This window comes from Oncorhynchus kisutch, linkage group LG25 (assembly GCF_002021735.2).
Source record: "Oncorhynchus kisutch isolate 150728-3 linkage group LG25, Okis_V2, whole genome shotgun sequence".
NCBI classification, from domain to species: domain Eukaryota; kingdom Metazoa; phylum Chordata; class Actinopteri; order Salmoniformes; family Salmonidae; genus Oncorhynchus; species Oncorhynchus kisutch.
The window spans coordinates 39529203-39550576 of record NC_034198.2 but is presented as its reverse complement, the minus strand read 5'-3'; the positions used below and the strand labels follow the sequence as shown (position 1 = coordinate 39550576).

Below are 21374 nucleotides of genomic sequence, written 5' to 3'. Positions count from 1 at the left end.
GATCGCTGGATGATTCGTTTTAAGTCTAATACTGCGGGTAATGGAGTCGCCAATGACTAGAGTTTTCAATTTGTCAGAGCTAATGGTGGGAAGCTTCGGCGTCTCAGACCCCGTAACGGGAAGAGTAGAGACCAGAGAAGAATCGGCCTCTGACTCCGACTCGCTGTTTAATGGGGAAAACCGGTTGAAAGTTTCTGTAGGCTGAATTTTTATTTTATTTTAATTTTTTTTTATTTAACCTTTATTTAACCAGGTAGGCTAGTTGAGAACACCTTTATTTAACCAGGTAGGCTAGTTGAGAACACCTTTATTTAACCAGGTAGGTTAGTTGAGAACACCTTTATTTAACCAGGTAGGCTAGGTGAGAACACCTTTATTTAACCAGGTAGGCTAGTTGAGAACACCTTTATTTAACCAGGTAGGCTAGTTGAGAACACCTTTATTTAACCAGGTAGGCTAGTTGAGAACACCTTTATTTAACCAGGTAGGCTAGTTGAGAACAAGTTCTCATTTGCAACTGCGACCTGGCCAAGATAAAGCATAGCAGTGTGAGCAGACAACAAAGAGTTACACATGGAGTAAACAATTAACAAGTCAATAACACAGTAGAAACCAAAGGGGGAGTCTATATACAATGTGTGCAAAAGGCATGAGGAGGTAGGCAAATAATTACAATTTTGCAGATTAACACTGGAGTGATGAATGATCAGATGGTCATGTACAGGTAGAGATATTGGTGTGCAAAAGAGCAGAAAAGTAAATAAATAAAAACAGTATGGGGATGAGGTAGGTGAAAATGGGTGGGCTATTTACCAATAGACTATGTACAGCTGCAGCGATCGGTTAGCTGCTCAGATAGCTGATGTTTGAAGTTGGTGAGGGAGATAAAAGTCTCCAACTTCAGCGATTTTTGCAATTCGTTCCAGTCACAGGCAGCAGAGTACTGGAACGAAAGGCGGCCAAATGAGGTGTTGGCTTTAGGGATGATCAGTGAGATACACCTGCTGGAGCGCGTGCTACGGATGGGTGTTGCCATCGTGACCAGTGAGCTGAGATAAGGCGGAGCTTTACCTAGCATGGACTTGTAGATGACCTGGAGCCAGTGGGTCTGGCGACGAATATGTAGCGAGGGCCAGCCGACTAGAGCATACAAGTCGCAGTGGTGGGTGGTATAAGGTGCTTTAGTGACGAAACGGATGGCACTGTGATAGACTGCATCCAGTTTGCTGAGTAGAGTGTTGGAAGCTATTTTGTAGATGACATCGCCGAAGTCGAGGATCGGTAGGATAGTCAGTTTTACTAGGGTAAGCTTGGCGGCGTGAGTGAAGGAGGCTTTGTTGCGGAATAGAAAGCCGACTTTTGATTTGATTTTTGATTGGAGTGAGCGACACCGGTTGAGCGTTCCTACAGCATTTCCTTCCAGAAACCGTGAGAAAGTTGTCCGGCTGCGGGGACTGTGCCAGGGGATTTATACTACTATCTGTACTTACTGGTGGCACAGACGCTGTTTCATCCTTTCCTACACTGAAATTACCCTTGCCTAACAATTGCGTCTGAAGCTGGGCTTGTAGCACAGCTATCCTCACCGTAAGGCGAGTACAGCGACTGCAATTAGAAGGCATCATGTTAATGTTACTACTTAGCTTCGGCTGTTGGAGGTCCTGACGAATCGTGTCCAGATAAAGCGGCCGGAGTGAAAAAGTTGAGGGAAAAAAAAAAATATATATATATATATATATATATATATATATATATAAACGGTAAATAAAAGTAAAAACCGTAAAGTTGTCAGGTAGCAAAATAGGTTGGCAACAAAACGCACAGAAACTCGAAAACAAGTCTGCAAGTTGTGACCGGAAATGACGTTCACAAACGTAGCATCATCAGCATACAAGACCACGGATGTTTTCTGTTTAGTGAGTCCTCCAGATCAGAGGCAGTAGGGATGACCAGGCATGTTCTCTGTTTAGTGAGTCCTCCAGATCAGAGGCAGTAGGGATGACCAGGCATGTTCTCTGTTTAGTGAGTCCTCCAGATCAGAGGCAGTAGGGATGACCAGGGATGTTCTCTGTTTAGTGAGTCCTCCAGATCAGAAGCAGTAGATGACCAGGGATGTTCTCTGTTTAGTGAGTCCTCCAGATCAGAGGCAGTAGGGTAGACCAGGGATGTTCTCTGTTTAGCGAGTCCTCCAGATCAGAAGCAGTAGGGATGACCAGGGATGTTCTCTGTTTAGCGAGTCCTCCAGATCAGAAGCAGTAGGGATGACCAGGGATGTTCTCTGTTTAGTGAGTCCTCCAGATCAGAAGCAGTAGGGATGACCAGGGATGTTCTCTGTTTAGTGAGTCCTCCAGATCAGAAGCAGTAGGGATGACCAGGGATGTTCTCATGAGAAGGATGTGAATGAGACCATTTTGCTGTCCTGACAAGTACTTTTGGGTGTCAGGTGAAATGAATGTAAAAAAAATAAAAAAATAAAAAACACATTTCTTTTCTTTAGGAATGTTGAGAAGTAAACGTAGTAAAATATAAATAGTAAAGTAGAGATAACCCACCCCCCAAAAAAACAACTTAAGTATTTTAGCATTTTTTATTTAAGTACTTTTACATCACTGCTATGCTAAGAGTGAGCGTATGCTAAGTCATGTTGTCCTGGAGAGATGTACATGGTTTACATGAAAACGCCACGCCAGGGTAAGACTACACTAAAACACAGCCCTTATTTTAAGTGTTTCTAAAATACTCTATCGGAAAGATGAATTGCGGAAAAACAATTGGACAGCTAGGCTTCATGGGTATTATAACTCATACAGTGGTGCTCTACTCGCACACTATCAGTTTACAGATTCGTGTTTAACAATAAAACATAATTGTTTTCTATTCCAAACATTTGTCGCATTTTTTTTTTGAATGCTTATGGTGTTGTAGCGATTTTTCCGCACGTTGAAAATGTTTATTTTGTTGCTATGGTCACCGGCAGTTGTCGCATAGACTGTGGTTTGTCGCCCTCCTGTGAAGGCAGGTCGGCTGCTTTGACTACAGGGACAAGTCTTGTACTCCGGAAGGGTACTCAGCGTTATTCCACTGGCTGTCTGAAAAGTGCTGGAGGTGTGGAAAAGTGTCATTCAGAACAGAAGCACCTTTCTCTGTGTTTTCAATGACTCCACTTTTGCCTTATCTACCAGAGGACAGACTCTCCCCTCTCATCTATATGAACCCCTTTTAGGACCTGTACAAGTATTTGTAATACATTACCCCCCTCCAAAATGGCTTTAGAACTTATGAACGAGCCGGTGGCGAAGAAATAAACCATAATTGTAATCTTTCCCAAGCACATTGTGGGAGCTTGGAGCAAACATCAACATTTGGTTATGATTTATTTTTCCTTCTCATCCTTTTGTGTTTGATACATAGAGCACTATACAGTTTAAGAAATGGGGTGCCTTGTTCTACCCTTCAGACTAGGAGCGAAGAGGAGAACGGAGGAGAGAGGAGAACGGAGGAGAACGGAGGAGAGAGGAGAACAGAGGAGAGAGGAGAACGGAGGAGAGAGGAGAACAGAGGAGAGAGGAGAACAGAGGAAAACAGAGGAGAGAGGAGAACGGAGGAGAGAGGAGAACGGAGGAGAGAGGAGAGAGGAGGAGGACAGAGGAGAGAGGAGGAGAACGGAGGAGAGAGGAGGAGAACGGAGGAGAGAGGAGAACGGAGGAGAGAGGAGAACGGAGGAGAGAGGAGAACGGAGGAGAGAGGAGAACGGAGGAGAGAGGAGAACAGAGGAGAACGGAGGAGAGAGGAGAACAGAGGAGGAAGGAGAACGGAGGAGAGAGGAGAACGGAGGAGAGAGGAGAACGGAGGAGAGAAGAGAACGGAGGAGAGAGGAGAACGGAGGAGAGAGAACAGAGGAGAGGAGAACGGAGGCGAGAGGAGAACGGAGGCGAGAGGAGAACGGAGGCGAGAGGAGAACGGAGGCGAGAGGAGAACGGAGGAGAGAGGAGAACGGAGGAGAGAGGAGAACGGAGGAGAGAGGAGAACGGAGGAGAGAGGAGAACGGAGGAGAGAGGAGAACGGACGAGAGAGGAGAACGGAGGAGAGAGGAGAACAGAGGAGAGGAGCAGAAGGGGAGGAGGAAGTATAAAGGAGAAAGGGAGAAGGAGGAAGTATAAAGGAGAAAGGGAGAAGGAGGAAGGGAGGAGAAGAGCAGAAGGGGAGGTAAAAGGAGAGAGGAAGAAGAAGGGAGGAGAATGGATGAGAAAGAGAAAAGGGAGGAGAAGGAAGAGTAGAACCGAGGAGAGAGCGGAGAGGACAAATGAGAAAGGAGGAGGAAGAGAAGAAAGGAGGACTGATTGCACTCTGCTGCTGGGCATGACATTTAGCAGACATGAGGGGACCAGTCGGTCCTGACCTCAGACTGTGAGAGTTTGGAGTGTGAGCATGTGTACTTAATCAGTCTGTCTGTCAGCTTTTCCGCTTCTCATCGACTTTGACCTCAAAATCCTCTCAGCGATGGAACATGATGATCAACTGTTAAACCAGCATCTTCATCAGTTTGAGTAAAAACTCCTATCCATCAGTGCAATGTTAACTGGGAAGACCAGGGAAACTCACTGGGTATAGGATGGCTTCAACAGGGTGGGTTCAACAGGATGGCTTCAACAGGATGGCTTCAACAGGATGGCTTCAACAGGATGGCTTCAACAGGATGGCCTCAACAGGATGGCCTCAACAGGGTGGGTTCAACAGGGTGGGTTCAACAGGGTGGGTTCAACAGGGTGGGTTCAACAGGGTGGGTTCAACAGGGTGGGTTCAACAGGGTGGGTTCAACAGGGTGGGTTCAACAGGATGGCTTCAACAGGATGGCTTCAACAGGAGTTATAGGATCAAATCAAAGTTTATTTGGTCACGTGCGCCAAATACAAACAGGTGTAGACCTTACAGTGAAATGCTTACTTACAGGCCAACAGTGCAAAATAAGGTATTAGGTGAACAATAGTGAGGCTATATAGAGTAGAGAGGCTATATACAGTAGAGAGACTATATACAGTAGAGAGACTATATACAGTAGAGAGACTATATACAGTAGAGAGGCTATATACAGTAGAGAGGCTATATACAGTAGAGAGGCTATATACAGCAGAGAGGTTATATACAGTAGAGGGGCTATATACAGTAGAGAGGCTATATACAGTAGAGAGGCTATATACAGTAGAGAGGTTATATACAGTAGAGAGGCTATATACAGTAGACAGGCTATATACAGTAGACAGGCTATATACAGTAGCGAGGCTACATACAGACACCGGCTAGTCAGGCTGATTGAGGTAGTATGTGCATGAATGTATAGTTAAAGTGACTATGCATATATGATAAACAGAGAGTAGCAGCAGCATAAAAGTGGGGTTGGGGGGAGGTACACAATACAAATAGTCCGGGTCGCCATCTGATGACCTGTTCAGGGGTCTTATGGCTTGGGGCTAAAAACGGTTGAGAAGCCTTTTGTCCTAAACTTGGCACTCCGGTACCGCTTGCCATGCGGTAGTAGAGAGAACAGTCTATGACTGGGGTGGCTGGGGTCTTTGATCATTTTTAGGGTCTTCCTCTGACACTGCCTGGTGTAGAGGTCCTCGATGGCAGGAAGCTTAGCCCCAGTGATGTACTGGGCCGTACGCACTACCCTCTGAAGTGCCTTGCGGTGAAAGGCCGAGCAATTGCCGTACCAGGCAGTGATTACAACCGGTCAGGATGCTCTGGATGTTGCAGCTGTAGAACCTTTTGAGGATCAGGGGACCCACGCCAAATCTTTTTAATTTCCTGAGGGCGAATAGGCTTTGTCGTGCCCTCTTCACGACTGTCTTGGTGTGTTTGGACCATTGTAGTTTGTTGTTGATGTGGACACCAAGGAACTTGAAGCTCTCAACCTGCTCCACTACATCCCCGTCAATGAGAATGGGGGCGTGGCTCGGTGCTCCTTTTCCTGTAGTCCACAATCATCTCCTTAGTCTTGGTTACTTTGAGGGATAGGTTGTTATTCTGGCACCACCCAGCCAGGTCTCTGACCTCCTCCCTATAGGCTGTCTCATCGTTGTCTATGATCAGGCCTACCACTGTTGTTTCGTCTGCAAACTTAATGGTGTTGGAGTCGTGACTGGCCATGCATTTGTGAATAGGAGGGGACTGAGCACACGCCCTTGTGGAACTCCAGCGTGGCAGATGTGTTGCTACCCACCCTCACCACCTGGGAGCGGTCCGTCAGGAAGTCCAGGATCCAGTTGTAGAGGGAGGTGTTTAGTACCAGGATCATTAGCTTAGTGATGAGCTTTGAGGGTACTATGGTGTCAAAAACTGAGTTGTAGTCAATGAATAGCATTCTCACAAGTGTTCCTTTTGTCCAGGTGGGAAAGGGCAGTGTGGAGTGCAATAGAGATTGCATCATCTGTGGATCGGTTTGGGCGGTATGCAAATTGGAGTGGGTCTAGGGTTTCTGGGTTGATGTGAGCCATTACCAGCCTTTTCAAAACACTTCTTGGCTACAGACATGAGTACTACGGGTCTGTAGTCATTTAGGCAGGTTGCCTTCATGTTCTTGGGCACAGGAATTATGGTGGTCTGCTTGAAACATATTGGTATTACAGACTCAATCAGGGACATGTTGAAAATGTCAGTGAAGACACCTGCCAGTTGGTCAGCACATACCCGGAGCACACGTCCTGGTAATCTGGCCCCGCAGCCTTGTGAATGTTGACCTGTTTAAAGGTCTTACTCACGTCGGCTACGGAGAGCGTGATCAGTCATCCGGAACAGCTGATGGTCTCATGCATGCCTGTGTTGCTTGCCTCGATGCAGGCATAGAAGTGATTTAGCTCGTCTGGTAGGCTTGTGTCACTGGAAAGCTTGTGGCTGTGCTTCCCTTTGTAGTCTGTAATAGTTTGCAAGCCCTGCCACATCCGACGAGCGTCGAAGCAGGTGTAGTATGATTCAATCTTAGTCCTGTATTGACGCTTTGCCTGTTTGATGGTTCGTCGGAGAGTAAAGCAGGATTTCTTATAAGCTTCCGGGTTCGAGTCCTGCACCTTGAAAGCTCTACCCTTTAGCTCAGTGCAACTGTTTCCTGTAATCCATGGCTTCTGGTTGGGGTATGTACGTACAGTCACTGTGTGAACAATGTCCTCGATGCACTTTTTTATAAAGTCAGTGACTGATGTGGTGTACTCCTCAATGCCATCAGAAGAATCCTGGAACATATTCCAGTCTGTGCTAACAAAACAGTCCTGCAGTGAAGCATCTGCTTCGTCTGACCACTTTTTTATTGATCGAGTTACCGGTGCTTCCTGTTTTAATTTTTGCTTGTAAGCAGGAATCAGGAGGATGGAATTATGGTCGGATTTACCAAATGGAGGGCGAGGGAGAGCACTGTACCAGTCTGTGTGTGGAGTACCGGTGCTAGAGAATTTTTATCCCTCTGGTTGCACATTTAACATGTTGATAGAACTGATATAAATTTCCCTGCATTAAAGTCTCCGGCCACTAGGAGCGCCGCCACTGGGTGAGCGGTTACCTGTTTGCTAATTTCCTGGGATGGGATCAATAGGAGGTAAAGGATGGGTTCAATATGAGTTCGATGTTCACCTGGACCTTGTGTCTTCCGCATTTAACCCAACCCCTCTGAATCAGAGAGTGTGGCGTTGAGCCGAGAGAGGGGAAGGGAGTGTGGCGTTGAGCCGAGAGAGGGGAAGGGAGTGTGGCGTTGAGCCGAGAGAGGGGAAGGGAGTGTGGCGTTGAGCCGAGAGAGGGGAAGGGAGTGTGGCGTTGAGCCGAGAGAGGGGAAGGGAGTGTGGCGTTGAGCCGAGAGAGGGGAAGGGAGTGTGGCGTTGAGCCGAGAGAGGGGAAGGGAGTGTGGCGTTGAGCCGAGAGAGGGGAAGGGAGTGTGGCGTTGAGCCGAGAGAGGGGAAGGGAGTGTGGCGTTGAGCCGAGAGAGGGGAAGGGAGTGTGGCGTTGAGCCGAGAGAGGGGAAGGGAGTGTGGCGTTGAGCCGAGAGAGGGGAAGGGAGTGTGGCGTTGAGCCGAGAGAGGGGAAGGGAGTGTGGCGTTGAGCCGAGAGAGGGGAAGGGAGTGTGGCGTTGAGCCGAGAGAGGGGAAGGGAGTGTGGCGTTGAGCCGAGAGAGGGGAAGGGAGTGTGGCGTTGAGCCGAGAGAGGGGAAGGGACTGTATAAGTGTATCAGTATAATACAGATTTAACCTAGTTCCTTCAGACTGGAGAGGTCGTAAGGGACAAGGAGGCTACTGACAGAGTTAACACCACATAGGCTGCCCAATTCTGATCTTTAACCATAGAGACAGATACAGAGAGAGCGAGCGGGATAAAGAGAAACAGAAGAATCAGAAAGAATGAGCAGATGAAGCTACATTCTGAAAGTTCAACCCTTCACAGAAGATAGTCTACTATAAACGATTGACTGACAGACTAAGAGAAGTTGTATAACTTTTAATGCTTGACAAACCTAAACAAAAACACATATTTTCCACCTGCAGCATTGTAAACATGACCATTTTAACACATGTATTTTTAAACACACAAGTGTCTGAAACTACCAAGTAATTCAAATATTCCACAAATATAATTAATTAGATTGCATAATATTATTTGGCATAAAGTAATAAAAAATAAAGTTTACATATGTCCATAAAACAAACATTTCAAATATTTGAGGTATAACACATGTCTTGTGTGGTCAAAAGTGCAAATATGCTTAAAAAGGCATACCCCATTTGTTCCCTTTGCATATCTATCCTTAAAAAGAATGGCCTATATTCTCTCTAATGAAGTGTCCTGGGGTCCCTCGACAGTGTAAACTAAAACAGGAACAGTGAATGAAAAAAAAACACCCACCACAACATGGAAAACAGCAGACCAAAAAATAAAGTGGCCTTCAGAAAGATGTGGAAAATGGGATATGAATATTTCATAGAAATCAGTGCATGGAACCGTTGAACAACAAAACAGATTCATATATATTCATGTAACTCTACGGGCCTGTTTCCTGGACACAGATTAACCCGAGTCCTGGATGAACGTTGAAGTACAAGGAGATTGTCTTTTAAGCTTTTATAAGTCCATGGACTCATCTTAGTCTGTGTTTGGGGAAAGTGCCCTTTAGTAGTGTCAAAGTAGAAACATTCTCCATCTTGTTGTTTTGAGATGGACTGTACTGCCACCTCGACTTCCTCTCAATGAGAAAACATACACCTCGACTTCCTCTCAATGAGAGTTAGGTACCAGTTCTTCTGTTCAGTCCGGTCCCGTCTAAGCTATAGTTCCATTACGGTCTGTCCAGTCCTTGATCAGTGACCATTGAGACATTTGACAAGTGATTAATCAGACAGGCGGCCTCCGACGAGCAGCTGAAATTTAATTTCCACACTTCAGCCTGCTGATGCGGCGAAGGACATGAATTAGAGTCAGCATACAGGATAGCAGCTTCAGCCACCCTTCCTACCGTCCTCACAGCAGCAGCACTTCTTCCAGGCTGTTCCTTAGGCCTGTCCCACCTCTCTCCCCTGGTCCTCCGGTTCCGAGATAGGATGATGTCCAGTCTAATTGCCCCACCTACGACTACAGTTCAAAATAAAAGCTTGCACACTATTTATGCTGCAAATATTTTAAAATTGGTCAAATCTAACACATTTTTAGTTTTTTTTCCCTCAAGTTTAAATGGACTGCATCAACATGTGGTTGATTTTTTAAATTTATTGACAATTTAAAAAAATTTAAAAAATACCTTCATCACCAGCTCCATCTTCCCCCACAGCGGGGGGGCTCCCGGCCCAATCTCCGACGATCAAACAGCGGATGTCAGAGCGGCACCGAAGGGACACCCCCTGGAACTGTGCTTGTCGGGACAGCAGGGGGAGGTGGCGCGGAGCAGGGTGGAACACGGCATTCTCCTGCATGAAGGAAGAAAGGGATGAATGAATGAGTACATGGCATCTTCCTGCATAAATGAATACATACATATTAAAACATAAATACCTGCACCAGTCCCAGGTGTGTCTCTGTGAGGAAGAGCTGGGCCCAGGGGTCAGGTCTGGGGTCAGGGGTTGTTGTCACACCAACGGTAGTGTAGAGCAGCAGTTTGACCTCTCCCAGACTAGGCTTCTCTCTGAAAAGATGTCAAATAAAACTCAATCGTTTTGTCTCTTCAGTTCTTTTGTGCTATGAGCTTTTCCTTTTCAAGACCAACAAATACTACAATCCTGCTACCTGTCCATGTTGCCGTGCAGAATATACACCAGGTCAGCTAGGGTCTTGTGGAAGTGACCAGACAGCCTGAGCCCAGCATCCAACAGCAGGTCAGGTACCTGGGCCTTCCAGTCCAGAGACAGCGCCATCAGATCTTCCTTCAGGAAGGGGTGGTGAGCCACTCGCTGGTCCCCAGGGGACAACACACCTAGCAGGGTCTGGGTGAGGGCCTGGGTGAGGGTCTGGCTGTGGAGGTACAGCAGAGGGTGTAATTGAACATTTCATCAAATGTATTTCTATTATTCAAGCAACATGCCTCAGTAACAGGCTGCCGTTTGTCGTCATGAATCTTGTCCTGGGAGGCAGAACTGAGCGATTTCTGCTCGATAAACCAGCTGCAAAGTCAATAATCGGCCAACAATTCAAGAGAACAAAAATGTTGCTCTTTAGTCTTAATTTAAATCAAATCAAAGTGTTACTGACAGCGTTTTAACTACTACGTAGATTTGAAACAAAACAGACAATCATAATATCAGTGAAAATATAAGATTCCCAGTATTGTTTCAAAACCAACTTTATAAGTTTTAAAAATAGTTTCTATTTGACAAATAAATCCCATGACGTACAGTAAGGCATTGGCTCCCAAGTGGCGCAGCAGTCTAAGGTACTTGCATCTCAGTGCTAGAGGAGTCACTACAGACCCTGGTTCGATTCCGGCTGTATCACAAACGGCCATGATTGGGAGACCCATAGGGTGGCGCACAATTGGCCCAGTGTCGTCCAAGTCAGGGTTTGGCCGGGGTAAGCAGTCTTTCCAAATAATAATTTGTTTTTCACTGACTTGCCTAGTTTATCATCTTGGCCAGGTCGCAGTTGTAAATGAGAACTTGTTCTCAACTGGCCTAGCTGGTTAAATAAAGGTGAAAAAAATAAGAATCTCACTGGTCATCCCCAAAGCCAACACCTCCTTTGGCTGCCTTTCCTTCCAGTTCTCTGCTGCCAACAACTGGAACGAATTGCAAAAATCACTTAAGTTGGAGACATGTAGTACTCTCACTAACTTTAAGCATCAGCTATAAGAGCAGCTTACCGATCACTGCTGCTGAACACAATTCAACTTCAAATTGCGCTGATTTCGTGTGTCCCGTTTACGGCGTGTAGTGGAGGGAAAGTGAACAGACATACAGTATACCACAGTCCTATCTAGGCTACTAAAATATTGTTTTTTAAAGTTTGACAATGAATAAACAGAAAAACATAACCGGCAATCAAAACACAATGCAAAGGACAAACACGTAGTCCTATTAGAGTCGAGCAGTAGCCCGGGCCGACCGCTCCATACAGCAGTAGCCCGGGCCGACCGCTCCATACAGCAGTAGCCCGGGCCGACCGCTCCATACAGCAGTAGCCCGGGCCGACCGCTCCATACAGCAGTAGCCCGGGCCGACCACTCCATACAGCAGTAGCCCGGGCTGACCACTCCATACAGCAGTAGCCCGGGCTGACCACTCCATACAGCAGTAGCCTGGGCTGACTACTCAATACACTGAGTGCACCATACAGCAGTAGGCTGGGCTGACTACTCAATACACTGAGTGCACCATAGAGCAGTAGCCTGGGCTGACTACTCAATACACTGAGTGCACCATAGAGCAACTGCACAGGCGAGCAAAAGTTTAATTGTATGTTAAATTGTATAAATAAAATGTTAAGTTTTAAATGTTAAAACACCCTAGTTACATTTTTGTTATTTGGACTCATTAAATAGATTTTGATTAGGGTCGTAGCATTTACGCAGCAAAGGCTGGACAAATATAATTTACATCTTGTTTTAATATGTTAACATGATATATATATATATATATATAGTGTATATCCACAAATATGTGGACACCCCTTCAAATGAGTGCATTCAGTGTTTTCAGCCACAACCGTTGCTAACAGGTGTATAAAAATTGAGCACACAGCTATGCAATCTCCATAGACAAACATTGGCAGTAGAATTGCCTTTTTGAAAAGCTCAACGACTTTCAACATGGCACCGTCGTGGGATGCCACCTTTCCAACAAGTCAATTAGTCAAATATCTGTCCTGCTAGAGCTGCCCCCCCGTCAACTGGAAGTGCTTTTATTGGGAAGTGGATACACCCAGGAGGAAAAAAACAGCTTTAAATCGGGAGGTGGTCGGCCACATGACACCAGAGTGCTGAAGCGCGCAAAAATTAGTCTCCCCGGTTGATCACTCGCTACAGGAGTTCCAAACTGCCTCTGGAAACAACGTCAGCACAAGAACGACGAGCAGGTATCCACATACTTAAGTATAAGGGCCATATTTTTCTAATAAAATAATGGCTAGAAAGGGTTGCATTTTTTTTTTTTGTAAAAACCAAATAGGATATGTCTGACCCACAAACTTGTTGTATTTCTTTTTTTCAATGTTGAGGTTCGATACCCCTGGGCTAGCGTATCTATTTATGTAGCAAGCTATTTATTTAACAAGCAAAAACAAAACAGAGCCCAACCTTAGCTAGCTAGCTGCCATAGGAGGAGTGAGTGACTGACCGACTGTCTGTCTGTCTACCCATAGACCAGTTCAAAGTGAGTGACTGACCGACTGTCTGTCTGTCTACCCATAGACCAGTTCAAAGTGAGTGACTGACCGACTGTCTGTCTGTCTACCCATAGACAAGTTCAAAGTGAATGATGGCAGGGCCGTATGGCAAACGCCTTATTTGCATATAGGCCTAGTGTAGCTCTGATTGGCTATGGCGCACTGGTCTACATAGACTCCGGAACTTAGAGAAGACCAATGTTTTTATTACGTTTTACTTCCTGCAGTGTCTATTAATTGTCTAAACGCACATCCATTTTATATTGCTAGAGAATTCTCAAACACCTTACTATACACCATCCCAAAACATTCTATGAAGTCATGAAAACGACCATATCTAAGTGCTCGAATGTTAGAGTATGTAAATAATAAAATAAGTGACATTCTCCCTGAGGGTGTATATCAGTGGAGGCTGCTGAAGGGAGCACGGCTCATAATAATGTCCGGAACGGAGCAGATGGAATGGCAAACACCTGGAAACACTGATGAATTTGATACCATTCCAGTGATTCTGCTCCACTCATTACCGCGAGCCCGTCCTCCTCAATTAGCCTCCTGTGGTGTATATGAACAGATTTCGATAAGATTTCATGTTGCTAAAACACTGTCAGTTCCACTTTAAAGTAAGGGTTAGGCATTAGGGTTAGCAGTGTGGTTAAGGCAGGGTTGAAAATCAGACCACGACTTTGTGGCTGTGGCAGATAGTGACCATGCTGTGCAAAGCTGCCTCCAGGACAAGATTCAGGACAAATGCAAACCTGCATCTTAGTAGACCACACAAAGACATTAACCTACTTCTATTCAAGTGCTAACCTACCTACTAAAAATTTAAAGTGCGACTGATTGGCAATCGATCGTGACCAACTGATGGCTCCAAACACACTTTTGTTTCCACTAGGCTAGAGGATAAGATCTGAGCACAGTGGTCCTCTCCTTTAGTTTCCACTAGGCTAGAGGATAAGATCGGAGCACAGTGGTCCTCTCCTTTAGTTTCCACTAGGCTAGAGGATAAGATCTGAGCACAGTGGTCCTCTCCTTTGGTTTCCACTAGGCTAGAGGATAAGATCGGAGCACAGTGGTCCTCTCCTTTAGTTTCCACTAGGCTAGAGGATAAGATCGGAGCACAGTGGTCCTCTCCTTTAGTTTCCACTAGGCTAGAGGATAAGATCGGAGCACAGTGGTCCTCCCCTTTACCTGTGGGTGTAGAGGGTCAGGACACTCTCCTTAGTGGAGGCTGTGAGACGAAGACTCTGACCGCCAAAACCCACCTAGATGGATATTTAGATAGAAAAATCTAGATGATAATCGTGATACTACTGACGATAAAAATAAAGAAAATAGGTAAATTATTTAAATGGTAGAATAATAAAATATTTTAATGGTTTTAAATTTAAAAAATACCTACCTGGATCTCCTTGATCTGCAGCAGGGGGAGGTGGTGGAACACTGTCAGAGGCGTGGTCTGATCGGACATGTCAGGGTCAAAGATCAGGGCGTAGAGGCAGGACTCAAATAAGAGGACGACAGAAGGGTGTGGGTGGGGCTGGCTGCAGTTGGCCACGCCCAGCCAGTAGAGAGCCACGAGTCTCTGCGAGGTGAAGACAGAGGGGACAACAGACTGGAGACAGCCCAGGAGGGTGAACACGGGAAGGGACTGGAGTTGAACCAGAGCCCCTGGGAACTCCACCAGTCTCTGAAAGAAATTATTTGATTTATTTTAATTAAGCAACATGGGAAGGCTGAATCATTTGGATTCACTTTGTACATTTCCTAATATGAATGACTAAAAACACACCTGGTAATATACCTGGAAACCCTCAGTCCACTGCTTCGCCTGCCCAGGAACAGAGCTCTTCTCTGGACCTGCAGACCTGGCGTTGTCCCCCTGCTCTGGAGGGGACTGTGGCTTGCTGCCATTGGTGACACACTGTGGGTCCTCCTCCATCTTGATCTGGTCCTCTGGTGACCACAGCTCCTCCTTGGTTGTAATCTGTACCTCTGACGTAGATGGAGCCTCCTGTCTGCCTTCCGGAGTCCACTCCAGTTCTCGGATGGGATTCTGTTCCCCTGTTCTCCAATCCACTTCTGTACCAGTGTTCTGTCTATGTGGGAACTCAGTGGCATTCTGGGCTGGGTACAGGCTTGGTGCTGGGCTGAAGACAGTATTGTGGGTTGTAAGAAGGGGCAGGTTCATTTTTGGTGCGGTGTTAAGGTCAATAGCTCTCTGCTGTATTCCAGTTGACTCCACTTGCTGAAGATCATGAGTTAGCTCAATGGGAATGGTCCTGAAGTCATGAGTTAGCTCTATGGGAATGCTCCTGAAGTCATGAGTTAGCTCAGTGCTCATCTGTTGCACCAATGGCAGCTCACTGACTATAGAGAACACCTGACTGTCTTTAACATAGAACATGTGACTCTCTCTGACCAATGAGAAGACCTGGCTGTCTTTGACCACTGACAGCACCAGACTCTCCCTCACCATTGAGACAACCTGATTGGGCCAACTGGAGCAGGCTCTTCCCACAGCTCCAGGTTGCAGACTCCCAGCCATTCCCCCATCTCCAGGCTGCAGAATTCCTGCACTGTCCCAGAACTGCTGCAGGACTCTCGGGAGGGAGCTTTTGAGGAGACGCCACGTGTCTGGGAACCTCACTGACACCTCACTGCTGACCACAGAACCCATCCCAGAGATAGAGCTCTCTTCCCCCAGAGAGTCTAGCTCATGCTTCCCCCCAAGCCCAGAGATCTGGGATACTCTGCTAACCAGAGCACCCAGCCCGGAAGCAGAGAACTGGCTCTCATCCTGCGCCTCCTCACCCCTAGACACCCTGCTAACCTGATCAACCTCCTCCTCCCTCCTAGCCCCAGCCTGTGTCTCCTCCTTGTAATAGTCTCCGTAGTCCTCCACCGTGGTCTTGGATGAATTCATCATGCAACGACTGAAGTGGCCCTCCAATGCTGCTAGCGGTAGGCCACGTACCGCCTGGCTGCGTCTGTGTCTGTCCCTGTCCAGCCGGGAGGCTGTGTGTTCGGTCTGGGACAGAGAGGCAGTGTGTTTGTCAAACCGAGGGGTCTGTGTTGAGCTGCTGCTGCTGGCCAGCGGGAAGTGTGCGTGGTGCGTTCCTTCCTCTGTTCCTTCCTCTGTTCCTTCCTCTGTTCCTTCCTCTGTTCCTCCTTCGTCTCCTCTCTGCAGGTGGGATACAACAGCACCTAATGAGGTCTCTGCAGGGTCACTGTAACAGGCTCCGGCCTTGTACAGTCTCCTGCTGCAGCCGTCAGAAGAGAGACCTGACAGGACACCTGGGCTCTTGTTAGGCCCCACAGTACACCCATCAGCCTGCTGGACCAGAGAGGACAGGTATCTGCTGAAGGGCCCAGTCCAGGCCTCCTCTCCCCATAACATCCTCCCTCTAGGCAGAGGTAGCGCTCCCTCCCGTCACCTCTCAGACACCACCCTCCTGTTTCTGATTGATTACGGGAGTCTCCATTTCTTCCCTTCTCCCTCCCTCATTCTCCCCTCCCTCATCCTCATCTCATCCTCATCCTCCCCTCCCTCTTCCTCCTCCTCCCTCTTCCTCCTCCTCCCTCTTCCTCCTCTTCCTCCCCTCCCTCCTCTTCCTCCCCTCCCTCCTCCTCTTCCTCCCCTCCCTCCTCCTCTCCCCTCCCTCCCCTCCCTCTTCCTCTCCCTCCCTCTTCCTCTCCCTCCCCTCCCTCCTCCTCCTCTTCCTCCCCTCCCTCCTCTTCCTCCCCTCCCTCCTCTTCCTCCCCTCCCTCTTCCTTCCCTCCTCTTCCTCCCCTCCCTCTTCCTCTCCTCCCTCGATAAAATCACTTCCATTTCATGTTTCAACTTCAAAGTCCTTCCTCATAATCAGGGAACATGTCGCCTGTTGTTAAGCCAAGAAACACATTTTAAAGTTAAAATGATTTTAAAAAAAGCCATAGTTAACCCACGTCTTTAATTGGAAACGGGACTCAGCCATGACGTCGTTAATTGGGAGACGGGACTCAGCCATGGCGTTGTTAATTGAAAAAAGGACTCAACATCTATCATCTGTATAAATAGCATGCTTCAAATTGACAAGCCAAAGGAGTGAGGAAGGCGAGAGGAGAGAAACTAACGTGTTGAAGTGCTCTGTGTACAACATGCCTTCACAAAACGTTAATTGTTTTCTGAGGTGGGCTCATTAAAAAGGTAATAGGTTTGAAATAGTAAACTTAGAAAACGAGCCATGGGAACAGGCATTTCATGCTCCATAAGTCTGTATCAAGCCGTGTGTGAGATTGCGTGCCCAAACAAAACGGACATCTGCACACTAAGATACAATTCATAATGCATGCCCAATACATTCCATTATTGTAAGTGGTAGGCCAAACGTGGATAGAGGATTACACCCCCCCCCCCCCCCCCCAATTCAGAAAATATTCTGATTTATTTTAAATGGATAACATTTCCCCCCACACACACACGAAAAAAATATAATTAAAAAGAAAGCCTTAAATATCACATCTACTTACGTACATACCCCAGCCAGAAGCCATGGATTACAGGAAACAGTCGCACTGAGCTAAAGGGTAGAGGTTTCAAGGTGCAGGACTCTAACCCGGAAGCTTACAAGAAATCCTGCTATGCCCTACAACGAACCATCAAACAGGCAAAGCGTCAATACAGGGCTAAGATTGAATCATACTACACCGGCTCCGACGCTCGTCTTGGGGCAGGGCTCGCAAACTATTACAGACTACAAAGGGAAGCACAGCTGCGGGTTGCCCAGTGCCACGAGCCTACCAAACGAGCTAAATCACTTCTATACCTGCATCGAGGCAAGCAACACTGAGGCATGCATGAGACCATCAGCTGTTCCGGATGACTGATCCCGCTCTCCGTAGCCAATGTTGGTAAGACCTTTAAACAGGTCAACATTCACAAGGATGCAGTGCCAGACAAATTACCAGGACGTGTGCTGACCAACTGGCAGGTGTCTTCACTGACATTTTCAACATTTCCCTGATTGAGTCCGTAATACAAACATGTTGTTTCAAGCAGACCACCATAGTCCCTGTGCCGAAGAACACGAAGGCAACCTGCCTAAATGACTACAGACACGAAGCACTCACATCCGTATCCATGAAGTGCTTTGAAAGGTTGATAATGGCTCACATCAACACCATTTTCCCAGAAACCCTAGATCCACTCCAATTTGCATACTGCCCAAACAGATCCACAGATGATGCAATCTCTATTGCACTCCACACTGCCCTTTCCCACTTGGACAAAAGGAACACCTATGTGAGAATGCTATTCATTGACTACAGCTCAGTATTCAATACCACAGTACCCTCAAAGCTCATCACTATGCTAAGGATCCTGGGACTAAACACCTCCCTCTGCAACTGGATCCTGGACTTCCTGACGGGCCCCCCAGGTGGTGAGGGAAGGTAGCAACACATCTGCCACGCTGATCCTAAACACTGCAGCTCTACAGGGGTGCGTGCTCCTCCTATAGGGAGGAGGTCAGAGACCTGGCCGGGTGGTGCCAGAATAACAACCTATCCCTCAACGTAACCAAGAATAAGGAGATGATTGTGGACTACAGGAAAAGGAGGACCGAGCCACACCCCCATTCTCATTGACGGGACTGTAGTGGAGTAGGTTGAGAGCTTCAAGTTCCTTGGTGTCCACATCAACAAACTACAATGGTCCAAACACACCAAGACAGTCATGAAGAGGGCACGACAAAGCCTATTTCCCCCTCAGGAAACTGAAAAGATTTGGCGTGGGTCCCCTGATCCTCAAAAGGTTCTACAGCTGCAACATCCAGAGCATCCTGACCGGTTGCATCACTGCCTGGTACGGCAATTGCTCGGCCTCTGACCGCAAGGCACTACAGAGGGTAGTGCGTACGGCCCAGTACATCACTGCGGCTAAGCTGCCTGCCATCCAGGACCTCTACACCAGGCAGTGTCAGAGGAAGGCCCTAAAAATTGTCAAAGACCCCAGCCACAGACTGTTCTCTCTACTACCGCATGGCAAGCGGTACCGGAGTGCCAAGTTGGGACAAAAGGCTTCTCAACCGTTTTTACCCCCAAGCCATAAGACCCCTGAACAGGTCATCAGATGGCGACCCGGACTATTTGCATTGTGTGATTTGATACCCTTTATAACAGTAATTTGTTAAAGCACCTTTGGCAGAGACTACAGGCCCAAATCTGATTGGTTTGACGCTAGGTAGTCTAGTGGTAAAGCGTTGTGCCAGTTAAGGTTGCTGGATCAAATCCCCAGAGGTGACAAAGTAAAAAGAGGGTTTGGGTTAAATGCAGAAAACACATTTGTTGGACAACTGACTAGTTAACCCCCTTTCCCTTTTACAAGCTTGGCACACCTGTACTTATATAGAGTTTCTCCAATTATTTTCTGCAGATCCTGTCAAGCTCTGTCAGGTTGGACAGGGAGCGATGCTGCGAAGCTATTTTCAGGTCTCTCCAGAGATGTTCGATTGTGTTCAAGTCCGGGCTCTGGCTGGGCCACTCAAGGACATTCAGATACTTGTCCCAGTCGGAGGTCCTGAGCACTCTGGAGCAGGTTTTCATCAAGGATCTCTGTATTTTGCTCCGTTCATCTTTCCCTCGATCCTGACTAGTCTCCCAGTCCCTTTCCACTGAAAAACATTCCCACAGCATGACGATGCCACCACCATGCTTCACCGTAGGGATGGTATTGGCCAGGTGATGAGCGGTGTCTGGTTTATTCCAGATGTGACGCTTAGCATTCAGGCCAAAGAGTTTAATCTTGGTTTCATCAGACCATATAATATTTTCTCCACAGAGGAACTTTGGAGCTCTGTCAGAGTGACCTTAGGGTTCTTGGTCACTTCCCTGACCAAGGCCCTTCTCCCCCGATTGCTCAGTTTGGCCGGGCGGCCAGCTCTAGGAAAAGTCTTGGTGATTCCAAACTTCTTCCATTTAAGAATGGAGGCAACTGTGTTCTTGAGGACCTTCAATGCTGCAGAAATATTGGCATCCTTACCCAGATCTGTGCCAACACAATCCTGTCTTGGAGTTCTACAGACAATTCCTTCGACCTCATAGCTTGGTTTTTGCTCTGACATGCACTGTTAACTATGGTACCTTACAGGTGTGTGCAATTCCAAATCATGTCCAATCAATTGAATTTAACACAGGTGGGCTCCAGTCAAGTTGTAGAAACATCAAGGATGATCAATGGAAACAGGATGCACCTGCATTCAATTTCGAGTCTCATAGCGATGGGTCTGAATACTTATGTAAATAAGCATAAAACAAAGCATAAATTGCTAAAAGCCTGTTATTGCTTTGCCATTATGGGGGTTTCCTCATTATTGATGAGGGAAAAAATGAGGCTGTAACATAACAAAATATGGGGGTCCGAATTCTTTGAGTGCACTGTACCTTAACAGATTCATTAACATTAAACCATATTTCACCTTCATGTTTAACATTCTTCAGGAAAACAATAGTTGAAAATGTGCCCCAATGTTAGCTAGTAAAAGTTACCCGTCCACATGCACAGTATCCATTCAGATGAGTGTAGGTATCTCTGTGTGTGTGTGTATACCATTACCGTACAGGTCTTTAGTGGAGAAGAGAGCACAGAGCTCCTCTGTTGTCTCGTGTCTCCAGTCAGTCCTGCTGCAGCTAGCATATCCATCCTGTTGGAGGAGGCAGCAGTTAAAAACCAGAGGATTTAAATAATACATTTGTTATTCTAAAATCAAGGACAACAAAAAAAACGACTTGTTTTAAAAATCACATTTAGGGTGCCTATCCCCTTATAGCCCACTCCTTTTGATGAGAGCCCTATGGGACACACACAGCAGTTGGTGTTCAAATAATCTGCTGCTGGGTTTTTTCGTAAAAAAATAATAAAATAAATTATACAGGGTAAAATACAAGACAATAAATGGGGCACACAACTCTTCTATTAAAAACACTCACTAATACATTTAGCCCTAGCTAAGTCTGCTGTCACAACATCTTGAGCTGAATGTGTGGTTTCACTCGGTGTTCTCTCCTAACACCCCCCCGAGCACCGTAGGATAAAGGGTGCATTCTAAATGGCACCCTAGCACCCTATATAGTGCACTAGTTTTGATCAGGGCCCTATGGCACCCTATTGCCTACGTAGTACACTACTTTTGACCAGGTCTCTGGTCTAAAGTAGTGTACTACATAGGGTGCCATTTAGAATGCATCCTTTATCCTACGGTGCTCAGGGGGGGGGGGGGGGGGGGGGGGGGTTAGGAGAGAACACCGAGTGAAACCACACATTCAGCTCAAGATGTTGTGACAGCAGACTTAGCTAGGGCTAAATGTATTAGTGAGTGTGTTTTTAAATAGATGAGTTGTGTGCCCCATTTAGGGAATCGGTTGCCACTTGGGACAGACACAGTACTTTATGTTAAATCCTTCAAAATCTACACAGCCATTTTGTTTCATTTCACCGCGAGTTGAGTGTCTGCTAATCTTTATCCAGACATTGGGACTGTTCGACATTTAAG

At 46.7% G+C, this 21374-nt stretch overlaps 1 protein-coding gene across 6 annotated transcripts in view; it reads right to left on the bottom strand.

Annotated features, from left to right (window-relative positions):
• Window positions 1-8460: 8460 nt before the first annotated feature.
• Window positions 8461-21374, bottom strand: part of LOC109870512 (uncharacterized) — a 55274-nt gene continuing 42360 nt past the window's right edge. For 3 of the 6 annotated variants that reach the window (XM_031804997.1, XM_031805000.1, XM_031805002.1), the window contains 8 exons: window positions 20438-20525; window positions 14636-16027; window positions 14246-14533; window positions 14035-14108; window positions 10252-10476; window positions 10021-10150; window positions 9770-9935; window positions 8461-9603 (listed from right to left, as the gene is read on the bottom strand). In XM_031804997.1, coding sequence (XP_031660857.1) covers window positions 9311-9603; window positions 9770-9935; window positions 10021-10150; window positions 10252-10476; window positions 14035-14108; window positions 14246-14533; window positions 14636-16027; window positions 20438-20525 — 2656 coding nt within the window. In that variant the 3' untranslated portion in view covers window positions 8461-9310. The remainder of the gene's footprint in view (window positions 9604-9769; window positions 9936-10020; window positions 10151-10251; window positions 10477-14034; window positions 14109-14245; window positions 14534-14635; window positions 16028-20437; window positions 20526-21374) is intronic. The other 3 variants (XR_004205458.1, XM_031804998.1, XM_031804999.1) reach the window with 3 other exon arrangements.